Raw genomic sequence first — 19750 nt, forward strand, 5'->3', positions numbered from 1 at the left:
ATCCAAAACTGAACCAAAAGGAAATTAATCACCTGAATAGACCTGTAACACAAAATGAAATTGAAGCAGCCATCAAGAATCTCCCCAAAAAGAAAAGTCCAGGACCTGATGGATTCTCTGCTGAATTCTATCAGACCTTTAAAGAAGAACTGATACCAACCCTCCTTAAACTGTTCCATGAAATAGAAAGGGAAGGAAAACTGCCAAACACATTTTATGAAGCCAGTATTACACTTATCCCAAAACCAGGCAAAACGAAATTAGAAATAAGGGCAAAATAGTTTCTGCTGGGTATTGAGCGGGGGGAGAGGGAGGGGGCGGAGTAGGTGGTAAGGGAGGGGGTGGGGGCAGGGGGGAGAAATGAACCAAGCCTTGTATGCACATATGAATAATAAAAGAAAAATGAAAAAAAAAAGACACCTCCAAAAAGGAGAACTATAGGCCAATCTCCTTAATGAACATTGACGCAAAAATCGTCAACAAAATAATGGCAAACTGAATTCAACAATACATCAAAAAGATTATTCACCACGACCAAGTAGGCTTCATCCCAGGGATGCAGGGGTGGTTCAACATACGAAAATCAATAAACATAATAAACCACATTAACAGAAGCAAAGAACCACTTGATCATCTCAATAGATGCAGAAAAAGGCTTTGACAAGATCCAACACCAATTCATGATAAAAGCTCTAAGAAAACTAGGAATAGAAGGAAAGTACCTCAACATTATAAAAGCTATATATGACAAACCTACAGCCAGCATTATACTTAATGGAGAAAAACTGAAACCATTCCCTCTAAAATCAGGAACCAGACAAGGATGCCCACTATCTCCACTATCTCCACTCCTATTCAACATAGTACTGGAATTCCTAGCCAGAGCAGTTAGGCAAGAAGAAGGAATAAAAGGAATACATACAGGTAAAGAAACTGTCAAAATATCCCTATTTGCAGACGACATGATCCTATACCTTAAAGACCCAAAAAGCTCTACTCAGAAGCTTCTAGACATCATCAATAGGTACAGCAAGGTAGCAGGATATAAAATCAACATAGAAAAATCACTAGCATTTCTGTACACTAACAATGAGCAAACTGAAAAAGAATGTATATAAACAATTCCATTTACAATAGCCTCAAAAAAAATCAAATACCTAGGTATAACCCTATCAAAAGATGTGAAAGACCTCTAAAAGGCAAACTATACACTTCTGAAGAAAGAGATTGAGGAAGACTATAGAAAGTGGAGAGATCTCCTATGCTCATGATTGGTAGAATCAACATAGTAAAAATGTCTATACTCCCAAAAGTAATCCACATGTTTAATGCAATTTCCATCAAAATTCCAATGACATTCATTAAAGAGATCAAAAAATCTACCATGAAATTTATATGGAAACACAGAAAGCCACGAATAGCCAAGGCAATACTCAGTCAAAAGAACAACGCTGGAGGTATTACAAAGCAATAACAATAAAAACAGCATGGTACTGGCACAAAAACAGACATGAAGACCAGTGGAACAGAATAGAGGACCCAGATATGAAGCCAAACAACTATAACCAACTTGTCTTTGACAAAGGAGCTAAAAATATATGATGGAGAAAGAGCAGCCTCTTCAACAAAAACTGCTGGGAAAACTGGTTAGCGGTCTGCAAAAAACTGAAACTAGATCCATGTATATCACCCTATACCAAGATTAACTCAAAATGGATCAAGGATCTTAATATCACACCACAAACTCTAAAGTTGATACAGGAAAGAGTAGGAACTACTCCGGAGTTACTAGGTATAGGTAAGAACTTTCTCCACGAAACCCCCGCAGCACAGCAACTAAGAGATAGCAAAAATAAATGGGACTTCATAAAGCTAAAAAGCTTCTGTTCATCAAAAGAAATGGTCTCTAAACTGAAGAGAACACCCACAGAGTGGGAGAAAATATTTGCCAGCTGTACATCAGACAAAGGACTGATAACCAGAATATACAGGGAACTTAAAAAACTAAATTCTCCCAAAACTAATGAACCAATAAAGAAATGGGCAAGTGCACTAAACAGAACTTTCTCAAAAGAAGAAATTCAAATGGCCAAAAAACATATGAAAAAATGCTCACCATCTCTAGCAATAAAGGAAATGCAAATTAAAGCCACACTAAGATTCCACCTCACCCCTGTTAGAATAGCCATCATTAGCAACACCACCAACAGCAGGTGTTGGCGAGGATGCAGGGAAAAAGGAACCCTCTTACACTGTTGGTGGGAATGTAAACTAGTACAGCCACTCTGGAAAAAAATTTGGAGGCTACTTAAAAAGCTAGACATTGATCTACCATTTGATCCAGCAATACCACTCTTGGGGATATACCCAAAAGACTGTGACACAGGTTACTCCAGAGGCACCTGCATGCCATGTTTATTGCGGCACTATTCACAATAGCCAAGTTATGGAAACAGCCAAGATGCCCCACCACTGATGAATGGATTAAGAAAATGTGGTATCTATACACAGTGGAATTTTATGCAGCCATGAAGAAGAACAAAATGTTATCATTCGCTGGTAAATGGATGGAATTGGAGAACATCATTCTGAGTGAGGTTAGCCTGGCCCAAAAGACCAAAAATCATATGTTCTCCTTCATATGTGGACATTAGATCAAGGGCAAACACAACAATGGGATTGGACTTTGAGCACATGATAAAAGCGAGAGCACACAAGGGAGGGGTGAGGATAGGTAAGACACCTAAAAAATTAGCTAGCATTTGTTGCCCTTAACATAGAGAAACTAAAGCAGATACCTTAAAAGCAACTGAGGCCAATAGGAAAAGGGAACCAGGAACTAGAGAAAAGGTTAGATCAAAAAGAATTAACCTAGAAGGTAACACACATGCACAGGAAATTAATGTGAGTCAATGCCCTGTATAGCTATCCTTATCTCAACCAGCAAAAACCCTTGTTCCTTCCTATTATGGCTTATACTCTCTCTACAACAAAATTAGAAATAAGGGGAAAATAGTTTCTGCTGGGTATTGAGGGGGTGGGGGGCAGAGGGAGGGGGTGGAGTGGGTGGTAAGGGAGGGGGTGGGGGTAGGAGGGAGAAATGACCCAAGCCTTGTATGCACATATGAATAATAAAATAAAATAATAATAATAATAAAGAAGGCATAGAAGGTACAGGCAGTCACCCAAATATTTTATTACTTAACATCAAAACTCACACTATTTGCACATATTTTAATTAACTTCTTTCATCTTCCTAATTTTTATGAACATCTTTAGAATAATAATAAGGTAAATTTTCTTTTCCAATCTGTGATTTCCCTCCCATCTACACATGTATTTTAAGTATGGCTGATATGTAGATTTTGACATTATACGATTTTTTTTAGAAAACAGATAAATTTAGATTTTTCACAGTAGGTCATAAAGTTCAGAACCTCCCATATTAAAAATATGAATAATAAAGAATGCTAAACAATATTAATGAAATGCTAACCAAAACTTGTCAGTCCATGCAGGAGAGTGTCCCTGCCTGATACTCTCCACTGACACCACTCTTTCAACTGAAAGTATGCAGGTACTACATTCTTTGTCTCCTTTTTATACAAAGAATTTTCTGAAAATGTCTAACACTCTAGACTCCCATTTAGAGAACACTTGGGTGCTTAATATGTATAAGATTAAGCATCACCAGATTCAGTGTTCCATAAGATAGGCAAGAATAGTTCTCCAAAATATAATTTCAGGTGCTGTTAACATGACTAAGAGGTAAACTCTGCGTTCTTTCTAAATGTGTAAGCAAGAGGATTTTAAGTGGCAGAGGGAGTCAAAGAATACTTTCCTGGTGTCCTGTGACATTAGAGGAGAGATTTGAAGGCTGAATTAGCCAAGCAAGTATGTAACGGAAGAACGTTCCAGAGGGAGGAAACAGTAATTTACTATAAGTGGGCATAGTGATTGAGAGACAACGTCAGGCAGAGAAAGCAGCAGAAAACCATACAAGTACATAGCCAAGGTTGTCAGCTTGACTCTGAAGGCAGTGTGAAACCAATTAAAAGGCTTTGAGGAAGAAAGTGAGTGCCAATAAGGTGACTGTTTTAAAATGGAATATGGATTAGAGTTGGAAGAAGACAGGTGCAAATAGATACAGTGAATGTAGTTAGAAAGCTAGTCATGAGTTATGGAGAAAAATAAAGTAGCTTTGATTAGAATGGTAATAATGAAGATGCAGAGAAATGAATTATAGAAACTTTTGTTAGGCAGAATTTACATGATTTGTTGATACTTAGAGAACTGAGATGAAGGAATATGTGGAAAACTAAGATGATTCAGTGTTTTGACAAGAATGCCATATTTTGCTTCTGACAACCATATAAATGAAATTAAATGGATTTGTTTTCAGATTTGTTGGAATTCCTTACATTTACCATGCCCCCTATTTTCATCAATTATCATTCTATCTCTTCTTTTGTATTCATAAGGATAGTTATATGTGCTATTTCCATTCTCTTTTCTATCCCCTTTTCCCAGCATGTACACAAATGTGTACAGGGTAAGGTCACTGAAAATTTTACTGAGGTTAAATGTGGTAGAAACATTTGAATCATATCTTCTTAGACATCCCAGATATTTCAGGGAATAAAATCTAACCTTAAAATAATTTTTAAAATTTTATGTTATTTTTAACCTAAAATACTAAAATTAGAAAAGTCAAGCAAATAAATATCTAGAATGAAAATTATTTCCAAGAACCTCAGGAAATATTCTAAAATGTAAGAGAAATATAGAAATTCAAGAAATTCAACATAAAATTCTTTATGTACCAAATTATTGATTAAAATTGAAAGTATCATTGCATTTTCACCCATAAAAATATTCAGAAATACTTTATCTTATATAACATTTCTTAGTTGTTTACTCACACATTTGTTTCAGCAACAAATAAACCAAAAGAGAAGCCTGGGGTCTAGGAATAGTGAACCCAATCAAGTATTTTGGAAAGAGAACCCTACAGGAAAATTTCTAAAAAAGAAAACAAAATCTGTCTATTGGGATATATGGGCTGATGAAAACGTGAGACTAAAGTAAAAGCTAATTGTGCAAGAAATCAAACTGATTTAAATGTTCAAGAAACAAAAGTAAATGTCATTAAAATTTCTACTTGGCAGTATGATCAATATTTACATAGAAATGGTAAGTATTTTATGGGTTTGAAAAGTTCAATTAGTACAAAGTTATAATCTAACTTCACATTGTAAGGTAGAGGTTAAGAGAGGTTAGCAAGTAGAAGTGAAGGAGAGAATTTGTTACTTTCATTCTATAAACTGTCAGAGTTCTCTGAACAATAGAAGGTAAATGTGTTACATAATATTACAATGGATACAGAGGGAAGGCACTACTGATATGTTTATACCATGAAAAAAGGAAGATTGAAGAACTAAAGGTGGCTAAATCCCATTTTAATGCCAAAAGTCAATGAATGATGCCTGTAATTAATTTCTATAAGAAACAGAAACAGAAGCATGTTGCTTAATAATATGAACAAAACACCTGTTAACATGGGGAGAGTAAAACTAGTGGATGTTAGAGTGGACTATCACCATACATTATAAATACTCTTTTTATATTCTGTTTTTTATGTCATATGTATGTATTACTGCTATATATTCTAATTACACAAAATATTAGAATGATAAAATTTCAAAATTTTTGGTCTCTTCAATGAACGTTTATTTTCCATGTTTAGAAAGAATTGTATTTGCATCTTTGCCTTTCAAAAATCTGGAAGTGAGTATTAAATATAGCAAGCAATCTTTTGCATATGCTCTATTACTACAACCAATAGAAACATTTCTATTAATCACTTTTGTTCCTACCAGTCAACATTAGATTATTTCATTTTCCAACTGCCACTAGGTATCTTCTTCAAATTTATTTGTTATTTTTATTTTGTCATATCACATGGAAGTGATAAGTTCATTTATTTTGCAAGTCTTGTTAGGTGTAAGGGAAACAGACAGAAAGAAATCACTCCTGGTATTCATAACTGTTGTGTCCTAAGAGTGATTATTGCCTACTTTCCAAATTCTTGGCAACTCCTTTTCTTAGACCATGCATGTTTTAACCACTTGCTCTTGAAATGTGGGTTCTGCTAATTGTGTTTCTCTTGTTCTGCTTTTACTTCTTGAAAGTTATTAACACTACCCTTAAGTTGATCAATCTCCATGGCCCAATGGCTTTTAAAATGTCAGTGTCACTTTTTCCTTCCTTTCATGTCATTTGACACATTATCCCTTCATGCTTCTTTAGTCACTGATGACCTATTTATCTCTTCTCTGAGTGTTTGACCAACATATAAGCATGAGAGTGTGCCTTGAACCTCTAAAACTTAACTTTCCGAAACCAAATTAATTTTTCTCCTACTCTCAGTCGAATATGCTTCCTTGTGTCCTAAGATAACACACTCATAGAGCAGTGAATTGAAATTTTAGCATGTAGAGGACCTGTGAAGACACAGCCTGCTGGCTTCCAAATGTAGTTTCTAATTCAGTAGATATGGGGTGGAGACTATGAGTATGTGTTTCTAACAAGTTCCCAGGTGATACTGTTGGTTTGGTGATCATTTAAGAACCATGGGCACACAGAAATCATCTCATATTTGTCAGATCAATAATTCTTGCACAATAATTACATATTCATTATGTCAATAAATATGCAATAATGAATCATTAAACATCACTGAACATCAAACTTAATTTGAGTAACAATAAATATCCATAGAATTTTGGAACTTTAACCTGAAGAACAAGGAATAATATTCAATAGAACCTATTATTAAACTATTAATTGAGCCTATTAAACCTATTAATATATTGAGGTACAGAAAGATGAAGTGACTTATGTGAGGAAAAAAAATTATATTCAGGCAATGCTGGTTTTCAATACAAAATAAGATATCTTTGTATGTAACATTTGTATTTAGCTAATTAAAGACAAATTTTCCAATTTCAGAGATGGAGGTAGGACAGATTACATTTTCCCCTCAGGAGTAAGTCTTTGCACACAAGCTCTGATTTATACCAAGTGAGTAAAATACTACTAAGTTTTAATGTGTGCTTTGTGCTCTGAAACTGCATGGTAAAGGAAGGAGAAATGTAAAGCATACTATGTGAGTTAAGGCTACAGATTCTTAGTGTTCCAAGAAGTTGGGCATGCTATGTGTTGTAGAAAGGAAGCTTAAAGGACTTCACACATATAGGTCCTAAAGAAAAATGAATCCTTTATTTGGCCAGAATTGATAGAACTTCCATGTATGCCAGTCAGTGAGAAAGTTTTTCATTGTTTTCAGGACTCACTGGATTCAACAGGGCATACTACTATGAGACTTTTATTTAAAGGCAAAGTATATGACTTAGCTATAGAAAAAGAATTTGCATAATCACTAGTGTTCCGAGACCCTTCCCACATCATGAATTCCCCATGGATCCAATTCTGGGCAAATGGAGCACTTTTAAGTCTCTGATTTGAACTGCCAATGTCTACAATCTTGGTTTTAGACTAATTGTAAATCATTAGTGCAGAAGCTAATTTGGGATTGTCCAGTAGAGTTTAAGAGCCTAAAAGTGCATCATGTATCCCACTACCCTGTTTCTTTTGTTTGTTTTCCCAAAATAGCAACCAGATACACAAACATCTCCAGAAATAAGGACAGGACTTGTCTAGTACAGCTACATATCAGCTTTTTCTTACATAACAGTGTTATAGAGAAAGTCACTGAAACTTCTCTTCCTCTTAAAGAATTTCTTCTTTTTGTTACTGAGTATTCAAATGTTATTTAATGTAGCACAACAAAGTGGCATGCTGATTTCGCATACAGCCTAGCAATGTTTTCTAATCTCTTTCCTTTCTTTACAGTATAAGCAAGTGGAACAATATATGTCCTTCCATAAGTTACCAGCTGACATGCGTCAGAAGATACATGATTACTATGAACACAGATATCAAGGGAAAATATTTGATGAGGAAAATATTCTCAATGAACTTAATGATCCTCTGAGAGAGGTAAGATTTATTGTTCTCGATCACCATGATACATTTTTATCATTTATTTTCTTTTATTCATGGAAAGTCCTCTAGTCCAGTTATGACACTACTCAAAAGAAAAAGAAAAAAATCAGAACTAAATGTTAAGATATAGTTTCTGCTTTTAACCTCTTTAGATTTCTCTCTTAAAAAGACTTTTAGTTATTTTTAAAAAGAGCATCAGAAAATTGGTCTTCTGATTATGATTCTCTGACTATTCTGTTTTATGTTTCCCTGGCTCTGAAAAATTCCTTCTGGTAACCTCATTGTCTATAGCTTCCCAGTCTTCCATTCTTTCAGGATTACCAAACATTTCCTTTCCTCCCTCCCTCCCTTCCTCCCTCCCTCCCTCCCTTCCTTCCTTCCTTCCTTCTTCCTTTTATTTCTACTCTTCCTTCCATCTTCATTTTTTTCCGGTCATATGCTGAACCCTGATCAGGAGAAGCTGAACTGCTTTGAGCATTTCATCTTTTATTACCTGATTAGAATACTTTATCTGGATCTTCTTTCTGTCCCTGTCTAGAACTTCCTTCAGCCCACAAGCATATTCACATCACTCTTAGAACAAGAGAGCATGCTCTTGAGTCTTCATATTTTTTGTACTGCTTTGGTCTCTAATTTCTTTTATTATCACATTTCTCATGAGATTTCTATGTAATCAGTGCATTGTGGTTTTGTCTTCAGTTCTTGACCAATATTGCTAACTTCTAGAGAATTATCAGTATCCTGTTAGTCATCAATCCTTTGTTGTTGAGCTGTTGGTGGTGCTTTCTAATGTTGCTGACAAAGCTTGTGTGCAGAATCCTTTTGTGGTCTTTTTTTTTTTAACATTGAATCATTAACGATCTATTGGCTTTTCATTTTCTCCCTCTGAATTCATTCTGTTTAATTCATTTCATCTCACACTTCAATTTTCTACATTTTAGCTCTAAGGTTTTGCCATAAACTCCATTTTCTTAAAAGCTACATGATGTCCCCTGGCACCACATACATATATAACATGCTATGTAATGAAGCTATTATCTTCCATCATTAAACCACTTGTCTTTTAGAGTCGCTGTGTAAAATTTTAGTCATTCTCTTAGGTCACTTGGAATGTAAAACTTTAGTCCTGTGTTGTATCTTTTCACTCTGTATCTGCACAGAAATTCATCAATTCACATTCTTAATGCATCTCACATCCATGCTTTGCTTCCTTCCTCACTGCAATACCTTGCTTCCTTCCTCACTGCAACTGGAATATTTGTCTTTTCCTCTTAGTTTGTCTTCTAGACTTTTGTCTATTTTCTGTAAATAACATTTAAAGCACCACTGCCGGTCTAATCTTTTATGCACATGAACTGGTCATTTCTCAGAAACTTTTAGTCTTTACATTACAAATGAAATCAAATATAGACCCGTAGGATATGTTCCAGCTCTTCTGTGCTCTGACTTAGCTGAACTTCCAGCTTTCCTTTCTGTTGTTGCCCTACATTTTACAACATGGCCTATAAGCAAGGTCAGCAATTTGCTATTTTGCAAAAAAATGGTTATAATTTCTCACCCTTGCATCATAGACTTTCCAGAAATGTTTCTCATCTGTTGGAACAGATGAGAAATTCAAATACCTAATTCAAATACCTCTTTATTTCTCCCTTTTTGATCAGAGGAAAGACTAGATCTCTTTTTTCTCTGTCACCCAAGTGTACTTGTCCATAACCCTTGAATGCTGCCTATCTTTTCTGCCTACATTAAGATTACTTTCTCACATTTGTTTTTCACACCTTTGTGTTGAATTTTTTCTTAAGAGCAAGGGCCTTTTATTTTATATTTTTCTTGAATTCCCTATACATTTAGAATAAATTAAATAACCCAGATTAAGTGATATCTTTCTTCTTTATAATCACCACTAAATTTTTGTATTCACTAAGTTATTTTTATTTTTAAAGCAATGAAATATCAGCTGAGGGTTTTGAGAACAAAAGAAATTAAACATCTGCTACTGATATTTTTGTAGCTTATCTTTCCTACTCTATTCAATCAAATTAGGATACAAAAATCTGCTTTATTTGCAGAATATGATTCAAATGTTTTTTGTATTTTTGTAAAAGAAAGCAATATTTCATTTGTTTAAAAAATCTCTGAGTAAATAGGCTCTGCTTTATCTTTTTGATGTAATACAGACTTCTTTTTCAAAGGTAGACTGAAGTAGCCACAGCTTGGAGACAAAGGTAGTTCTACAAACAAATCAAATATAGTAAATGTGATAAAGATAAAACTATAATCCAAGAAGCAGGGGGAAGTTAGGAGTCCAGCACAAAATGTCATGAGGAATACAGAAAGCTGACAGAGCAAGTATAAAAATGGTTCTTACATATTGGACCACTAAATGTGAAATGGTCCTATGTGTTTAAAAACAAATTCTGAAAGGAATGTAAAATGAGGATGACAAGAATTTTTTTATATATAATGTGTTTTTTATTTACTATTCTTTCTCTTACCATACCATAATTTACACTGGTCTCAAGAGGGAAAGAATATATTTTTCACTTTTATCTGCATTGACAGACAAACTTCCCATTTCCTCAACTCCTACAACTATTCAATTACTTAATAATGACCAGAATTTTTCCTTATATATTCCAATGTCATAGTTCAGCTTCTCAGAACCTTTTACCACAACTTCTAAAGAACATTCACAACTTTTCTGCCTGACTTTAATCTCAACCAGGTCAAATGCATACCATATTCATTGGTATAGAACCCAAATTTGATGATGTCACTCTTTTCTTAGAACCTGGCAATGAATTCCCAATACTTTCAGGAACAAGTCCTACTTCATTAACATGACATAGGAGGCCCTTCATGGCCTGTTTCCACCTTCATTACTTCACATTATTGCTTATCAATAAGGTGTTGTTGATAATTTCTTTAAAAAATTTTGATTGCCTCTTTGCTTTTCTTTATGTTATTTTCTATATTCCATACTTTTATTCATCTTACCTTTGCCTGCCATTAAGCACTCTTACCAAACCTTTCCTTCTTCATAAAATTGCCTCAGCCACTCTGCCTCTGTCACAGTGTTTATCATCTGTTGGGTTATTGTCTCTTACAAGACTATGAGTTTCTTGCAAATAGACCTGTGTCTTCATTATTCTTATATCATTAAGACTAGCATTAAAGATATAAGATGCTAACAGCAGGAGCTCATGAAATGTGTAATGAGTGAATTGTCTTTAACAGAATTATGAAAGAAAATGAGAATTAATAATTAATAATACTTGAGTTCCTAGGAGTGGAAATATAAACTACTTTCACATTTAACACCTTAAAAAGGTGAAAGCAGTGTTTCTTCATTTACTGTTCTGTTCTTTAGCTTTTACTCCTTGGCAATCAGAATCACACAAAAATCTATTCTTAATGTTATTCTGAGTTGAATATTAGAAGGGAAAAACATGAGCAGAAAAGGAAAGTAAGGAATAATGTGGCAGAGAAATAGCAAGAGTCATTACTGAAATAAAATTTGAGTCTAAAAGTACCAGATGTGTTTTGAAGGAATGTTTAATAAGAGCAAAGACAGCTATTTCTCATCAAACTGGGATAGTACAAACTGCTGTATTTAAATCATGGTGGATCACAAGACTATCTAAAAAGTAAGAAAACACTTCACCCCATCTTTTACAAGTAACATTTCAATTGGGAAGTGAGACATAAAATTGCATGAAGGTGTATTTTTGTTCACCCCTGTGCATTTAGTGTCTAGAAAATGTTTGACACATAAAAGACATTGAACAAGGACCCAAGAAATGTCCAATGAGTGAACCAGGGCACTTATAAGGGGAAAGCTAGATATTTGATATTCTGTGACAAAAAACATAAAAATATTAGATGCTTCTTTTCATGTATGCACAAACACCATGTAGAATTGCTTATTATATGTTCAATTTGAGTAAACCATGAAATCTTATAAAAGACTTCTCACTTAAAATGTTTGATTATCAGGAGACTTATTTTATGTACATTTTGCATAAATTCTGATGTCGCCATATAGTTAAGAGTGGTGATTTTAGCTGATAAAGTCTGGGAACTGAAAAACTTACAGCAGTGAAGGATATATTACACCTTTACACTTTCAAGAACTTGAACAAATAAACTATTGCTTAATAACAAAAAAGAAGAAAAAGTAAAATGCAATAAGAAGGAAAGTAAAATTATTCTTCATATTTATAGTCAATTTAGTGTACATTATTTTGTCATCTTATGGTCAAGCTTTTAAAGTATCCCTAGTAGATCTAAAATAGGAGTAAAAATTTCATTTGGATGATCTTTGAAAGCTTTTACAAAAATTTCATACCATGCCTATAAAATTAATTCGGTAAGTTGGTATTTCAAAAATAATTTTTGTATTTTCATTTCTGAGGTAGAAATTACGTGATTCATCTTTGTCATATGTTAGAGGCGAATTGATGAATCACCTTTAACAAATATGTGGCTTATTCTTATTGTTGAAGCCTCGATGCAAATGTTAAGTCACCCAAGAAGACTTCCCTGAGAAGCTCACGAAGGTAAATCCTTTGTAGTCATTCTCCACCACACCAGCATTTCCGACGTGCTCATCACCCTACCATCAGGTTTCCCTCAGGATTTACTGTTTGTTTTCTGTTCTGGCATATGAACTCAGAATTTAAAAAGGAAGGAAGGACTCTGTTTTTCTTGATGTCCATCCTACCTCCTGCCCACAGGTATTATATAATCAATAAATACTTGTTACATAAATAAACACATTCAGATTACATAAGGATCACCATACTTATTCAATGACCTTAAGGAATCATTGATTATTAGGACTCAGTGAGAGCATTTTGCAATAAATCAGTGGTACCTGTATGAGTAAGAAAAGCAATGTTCAGTGTAATGAGGAGTTTGCTCATAGAATTAGCATCACTGTAATTTTGCCATAGTTATTATGCTTTTCTAGTGCTTCAAGATTTTGCTGGCATTTATTTCTATGTTCTGTGATTGTGTTTGAGGTATATACACTATATTCCAGAAAGTTCTTTTGGTTTTTTTTTTTTGGCAGTACTGGGATTTGAACTCAGAGCTTTGTATTTTCTAATCAAGCACTCTTCTACTTGAACCATGTCCCCAGTTCTTTTTGCTTTAGTATATTTTTCAGATAAGATCTCATGCTTCTATCTGGGGCTGGCTTCAAATCATGATCCTCCTACCTCCATTTCTCACATAACTGAGACTACAGACATTACCACCACACTTGGCTTATTTTTAGAGATAGGTCTTCTTAATTTTTTTTCCTGGGTTGGCCTCAAGCAATGCAAGTGCTACTTCCGTCTCCAACATAGCTGATATTATAGCTGTGAATCACCATGCTTGGCCAGGAAGTTCTGTTTTTACTTTCTTTTCAATTTTCTGATTTTTTTTTTATTGTTTTTACACTTACTTACATGTGTATACAATATTTAGGCCACATCTCCATCTAACACCTGACTCTCTCCACCTCACTTCTGGGCAGAACATCTTGTTGAAGAGAAAACATAATAGACAATAAGAAAGACAGCATTTTTGTTAATTTGAGATAAAGATAGCTATACAGAAGATTCCTAGTGTTGGTTCCATGCACATGTGTATTACAGCCCACATTGGTTCATCTCTACCAGACCTCTTCACTACTTCCTAATCCCCTTCACATAGTGGCCTCTGTCAGTTTAAGATTATTGTATTTCCTCCTATAGAGTAAGCACATCAAACAATTCAAGTTTTACGTTTCCTTTTTTTCCTTATTTCTCCTGTGCATGTTTTCCCCTTAGTGTGTGACCCATGTCCAATAATAATTACTACATTTGTTTTGAGTCTATAATCCATATATGAGGGAGACCATGTGATTTTTGTCCTTCAGAGCCTGACTAACTTCACTTAACATAATGTTCTCCAGTTCCATCCATTACTTGCAAATGACAAAATTGCATTCTTATTTGTGACTAAGTAAAATTCCATTGTGTGTAAATACCACATTTTCTTAATCAATTCATCAGTAGTGGGACATCTTGACTGTTTCCATAGCTTAGCTATTGTAAATAGTGCTGCAATAAACATGGATGTGCAGGTGCCTTTGTAATAACCTGAGTCGCATTCCTTTGGGTATATCCACAGGAGTGGGATTGCTGGATCATATGGCAGATGTATGTTTGGTTTTTTAAGGAGCCTCCAAATTGTTTTCCAAACTGGTTGCAGTAGCTTGCATTCCCACCAGCAGTGTATAAGGGTTCCTTTTCCCCTGCATCCTTGCCAACATTTGTTTTGGGTGGTGTTCTTGATGGTAGCAATTTTAACAAGTGCGAGGTAGAATCTTAGTGTGGTTTTGATTTGCATTTCCTTTATGGCCAGGGATGGTGAGCATTTTTCCATGTGTTTTTTGGCCATTTGGACTTCTTCTTTTGAAAAAGTTCTATTTAGTTCAGTTGTCCACTTCTTTATTGGGTCATTGATTTTGAGGGAGTTTAGTTTTTAGAGTTCCCTATATATTCTGGTTATCAGTCCCTTGTCAGATGTATAGCTAGCAAAGATTTTGTCCCATTCTGTGGATGGTCTCTTCAATTTAGAGACCATTTCTTCTGTTGTGCAGAAGCTTTTAAATTTCATGTAGTCCCATTTGTCCATCCTTTCTCTTAATTGCTGGGCCTCTTGAGCTCTACTGAGAAAGTCCTTGCCTTTTGCTTCCAGTGTATTTCCTGCTCTTTCCTGTACTAACTTCAAGGTTTTGGGTCTGATATTAAGGTCCTTATTTCACTTTGAGTTGGTACTAGTACAGGGTGACAGATATGGATCTAGTTTCAGTTTTCTGCAAGCAGATAATCAGTTTTATTATAGCTGTGAATCACCATGCTTGGTCTGAAAGCTCTGTTTTAACTTTCTTTTCAATTTTCTCCAGGTTTACACATTAATGATACAGTGAAGAGTTAGCTCAGAGAGTGGGGAGGGTGAGAGAGTTCCAATAGAATGTACCATTTAAAAAAGGTATATAAATGTTTTGTGCAATTATGAAAACCCAACAGCACATGTGGAATATACACAAAGTACTTTTTCTCTACTATTGCTGCTTCTATGTTTTTGCCCATACTCTTATATTCAGATGTGGAAATAACCCCCAAGGTTATGTTCTTAGGAGGTAGGACTTTGGGTGGTGATTCTGTCATGAGGGTGGAACACTCCTAGATGGGATTAGTGTCCTCATAAATGAGGCCCCTGAGAGACTCTTTGTCCTTTCTGCCATGTGAGGACATTGTAACATTGTAAAAAGATCACCATTCATGAATAAGAAAGAGGACTCTCACCAGACACCAATCTGTTCGTACTTTAATCTTTGACATCTCCACTTCCAGAGCTAGCTTATTGTTTGTAAGCCATTCAGTCTGTGATACTACTGTTATAGTAGCCCAAGTGGATGACAACATTTGGAGACTATTCTCAATGGCTTTTCAAACAACTACTGTCAGTTTCTGTGTGCAGATTTAGGTAGTGAGATCTTCAGGGTATAGAAGATTCACAGAGGAGATGAGGTTATTTATTCTGCAGGCCACATAACCTGCATACTAAGCTCCACTGTACCCTAGGAAGAGATTGTAAAGTCATCTGAAGTGTTTTCTTCATTTCACTGTGCCCTACAATACTTGGGCCAGAAAGTAAAGTAACAACTACAGTTTTCAGAGGAAAATCCATTAAGATCATACCCAGAAAGCTGGTATTTTAAATCATAGCTGTTCTTTTGTGAGGTATTCATTATGTCTAATTTTTATTCTCTAGTTGGTGTTTGGCTATATCAAGTTAAAATTACAAGTCTGCAGAGTTGGGCTTCAGTGATCTCTGTGTACTTTCATACCCTCTCAGTGCTTGCCCGACCTTTCCTTCCTCTGGAAATCCCTCCTCTTTCTTCTCATCCCATCCACTTGTGGTTTGGTTTTGTTTCCCTTTACTGCTCAGAAATATCCAAGTTTCATTATTCTGGAGAGGTGAAATCTCTCAGTATCATTTCAGTGCACACAATCTTTCACCTATAAAGCAAATACTGAATGAAAACCTGGAAATAAGAGGATGTTTGGAGCCAAGGTCATCAACATGGCCTCACTTAAATCCAGCTCCAACAGTAACCAGATGTACAACTTCAGGCCCTTTTCTTAACCAATGTGTACTTCATTTTCCTCATTTTGAAACATAAATGATGATAATAACTATGTCATGGAAATTTTGTAAAGATTAAGTATGAAAAAATATTAACAATTAGAAAAATGTCTGGCACATAGTAAGAACACAGTAAAATTTAACTCTTAAATGTTACTATGTTTCCATGTAGAATAGGCTATAATCCTAACCCTTACGGCTTTTATAGTTTAGTGAAAGATGGGCATTTAAGTAATCAAGTATAACTATATGAAGGGCTAAGAGGATGATTCAAAATTGTTAGACTTATATACAAGACAGACACCAAGCCCAGCTTTATCATATGTCCTCTTTCTTTCACAATTAATTCAACCTGTTAATAATTCTTCCTTCGTTTTAGCAGCCAGATTTCTGGAGGCAATGCCTTAGCATCAAAACTTGACATTGAAATATTAGGACCATAAGACTGGTGTATTTTTTAGTAATGGCCAGTAGTATATTTAAAAATAAGAACTAACTAGAAAACTTCACTGAGTTGTACCCTCTGCTTATAAGAGTGTGTTGAAATATGTACAAAATAAGAAGGTTTATTTTTAACATGATCAGATTACACTGATTTGATTAGAGCAAAATGGCAAACTTAACAGTCATGAAAGAGGTTAATGCCCTTCTGAGCCTGTCTCCAAAGTTCAGAACTGATCTATTTTTAACAATGGAGTGTGAAGAGCCATGGGCTGAAAATAGATACAGACCATGTGTCCCAGTAGAATACAGAACGTCAGTATATTTCATTTTCACAGAACATGAATTGGGCTGAGAGTATTATCCTTGTCCTTCTGACCTTTAGTTTGTCAAATAGGTTGTTATACAAGAAAGTATAATTTGCATGCATATTTACTTAATGTATTCTGAATCATTTTTAAAGTACATATTCATTGATCTTTTAAATGTCTCCTTTTAAATGAAGTTTAGTGAAAATTAACTAAAACAGGCTAGAATCATAATATTTTAAAGCCATGCCAACATCTCATAAATTAGCAGATACTCCTGTAATAGGCTGACATGACAAAGACTAGGAAAACTGCATAAGTAACTATATTATGGTCATGTTACCTAACAAAGAACTGTCTTTTCTCTTTTGGCCTAAGACTTTTTCCATGTATCCCTAGATTCCAGAAAAGAGACAGACCAAAACATCAATTGATTTCTTAATGTGTACAAGACTTTGATCCAGGTGTGATGGGAAAGTTAAATTATAAAATGTGCTTTTCAGTCTCAAAGAAAGTGATTACTATGTGCTTGGAGAGACAAAATACATAGGAGAAAAAAAAACTATGCTGAAATAAGTAAAAGTAAAAATACAAACAATGTAGGAAGTCACTTATAGTTAAATCTACATTAAAATTGTTCAGAAAAATAAACGTGCTCATCATGGTCTGGAATTGACTGGAAAGCCACCAAAGAGAAAGATTTGCACTGAATCTGGAAGCACATGTGGAATTTAAACAAAGTGGGCACAATATGAAGTTTGGGGTAAAGAGGACGTGGTAAATAAAAGAGATACCTTTGATTACAAATCCAGCTCCTTATTCTGCTTCTCTTTGGTCCAAGGAAGAAAGACAATAAACTGAAGAATAAAGAGATTTTCCTCTACAATCATTAAATTAAAGGGTGTGTGACTACAAATCAAATAAAGTTTGGTTTCATTATTATTGCAGCATTTTTTTTGTTTTGGGAAAACCATATAATTTTTCATAGCTACAATAGTGATGAAAATTATTTTAAGTGATAATAGAAAGAATTAATAATAGAAATCAAACTAAAATAATTAAGATACCTGGAAATCCAACTAATGCTCTACCTTGATTATTACTAACAAGTCAATGCAATCAGTGTAAACATAATTAAGATTGGAAGGATATTGGGGCTTTGTAAGGCTTATATTCTGCATGAAGGCTCTGCAATGAATTAGACATAAATCAGAAAGAAATAAAATAGACTTCTGTAGTTTTAAGTCAAAACTATTAAAGAAGAGTATGTATAATACATTTTTCTAGCTTATACCAAATCAATTCTATGTTGTTAAAAATATTCCCTGAGACTCACGAGCTTCATGTTGTTCAATTATGCAGATGACTAGGATATCTCATTGTTTGAGTTTGAAAACTGCCTCAGCCACACATAGAGTAAGATGATGTACATCATCTAAAAGTGATGTTGGTGGTGGTGGAGATTGTAATGATGAAAATGTTGGTGATGATGATGACTGAGAAGATACTGACGCTTAAATATTCATTTTAAGTGAAACACATACCAGTATTAGAGATCCTCAGTTTTCATATCACTTCAATCATCAAATCACTTAGTGGCACTGTGTACAGATATATTTGACATAGATAAGCATATAAACAATGCAATCTGAGAGCTCAAAAGTAACACTAGAAAGATCTGAGCTCTTAAGTGAAAACTAGTCATGATTTAAAATACACATTTTGAACATTTGAAAGTCAAATGCTAATATGTCTAAAAGGAAAGAATGGATATTACATATTGCCTCTGAAATCTTCAGAGTGCCTTAAGTTTGAGATTTTAAAAATACTTCCCCTGTTATGACAGGGGAATTTATGCACAATTTATATACTTGAAATGTTTAGTAATGATTGTAATGGAGGGAAAATAAATCTATTTTATACAAAAGGGACTAGCCTATTTCTACTCCCCAGCAAACAGGTTTTTTTAGTTATTTTTAAGAGTAAGTGAACACTTAGCACAGTACTCACTGTAAAAAAGTGCTCAATGATATTATTTATACTGATACTGACCTAGAAACTCTTAATATTGATATTAGTATGTTTAAATGTTGCAAGCTCCTTATGTGAATTCTATGATTTAACTGACATAAATGTGAGCTGTAAATTGGTTAATTCCAGTGATCATGAGCAGGAAAATCTAGAACAAGTAAAGAGTAAACCTCAAAAGTGAATGAAGGAAAGTAAAAATATTTGATATATGGCTACAATTGGAATTCTGTAGTCTGAGTCATACTATTCAAGGAAAACCAAAGAATGGTCATATGAAATAAGACATATAAGAAAGCATATGAATACTTTTATGAAAAAGGTGTTATAGTAATTTGTACACATTAGAAACTATCTCAACAAAAAGCAGCACATGCTTTTCAGAAAGATAAATTTTCACAATAAGTAGGTTAATTTGAGGAAAATAGATCTAAGATCATTTTTAAATGAATGAGCACACAGTAGGTGAGGACAAAAAAAATCAGTACCAAAGAGGCTTACTTAATTTTCATAGTATAATCTATAAAACTTAATTTCTAGTTATAAGAATTTCATTCTTAGCTATTTCACTAAACTTAAAAAAACAAAATACCAATATCATGATTTTTTTTTATTTGTTGCAAACTCTTCTGAGTTATTTCAAAATTAATTTCTTTTGACTCTAATGGTGCATATTTATAATTTTCTGCAAATGTCAATATAGATATATAATTTATTAT

The 19750-nt window shown here is 34.3% G+C and overlaps 1 protein-coding gene across 1 annotated transcript in view; it reads left to right on the plus strand.

Moving 5' to 3' along the window:
• Hcn1 (hyperpolarization activated cyclic nucleotide gated potassium channel 1) overlaps positions 1-19750 on the plus strand; it is a 372019-nt gene that overhangs the window by 282947 nt on the left and 69322 nt on the right. Inside the window, exon 5 of the mRNA XM_074077511.1 lies at positions 7915-8061. Within this exon, the coding sequence (XP_073933612.1) occupies positions 7915-8061 (147 nt within the window). The remainder of the gene's footprint in view (positions 1-7914; positions 8062-19750) is intronic.

The sequence above is a fragment of the Castor canadensis genome, chromosome 6 (genome assembly GCF_047511655.1).
Source record: "Castor canadensis chromosome 6, mCasCan1.hap1v2, whole genome shotgun sequence".
Lineage (NCBI taxonomy): Eukaryota > Metazoa > Chordata > Mammalia > Rodentia > Castoridae > Castor > Castor canadensis.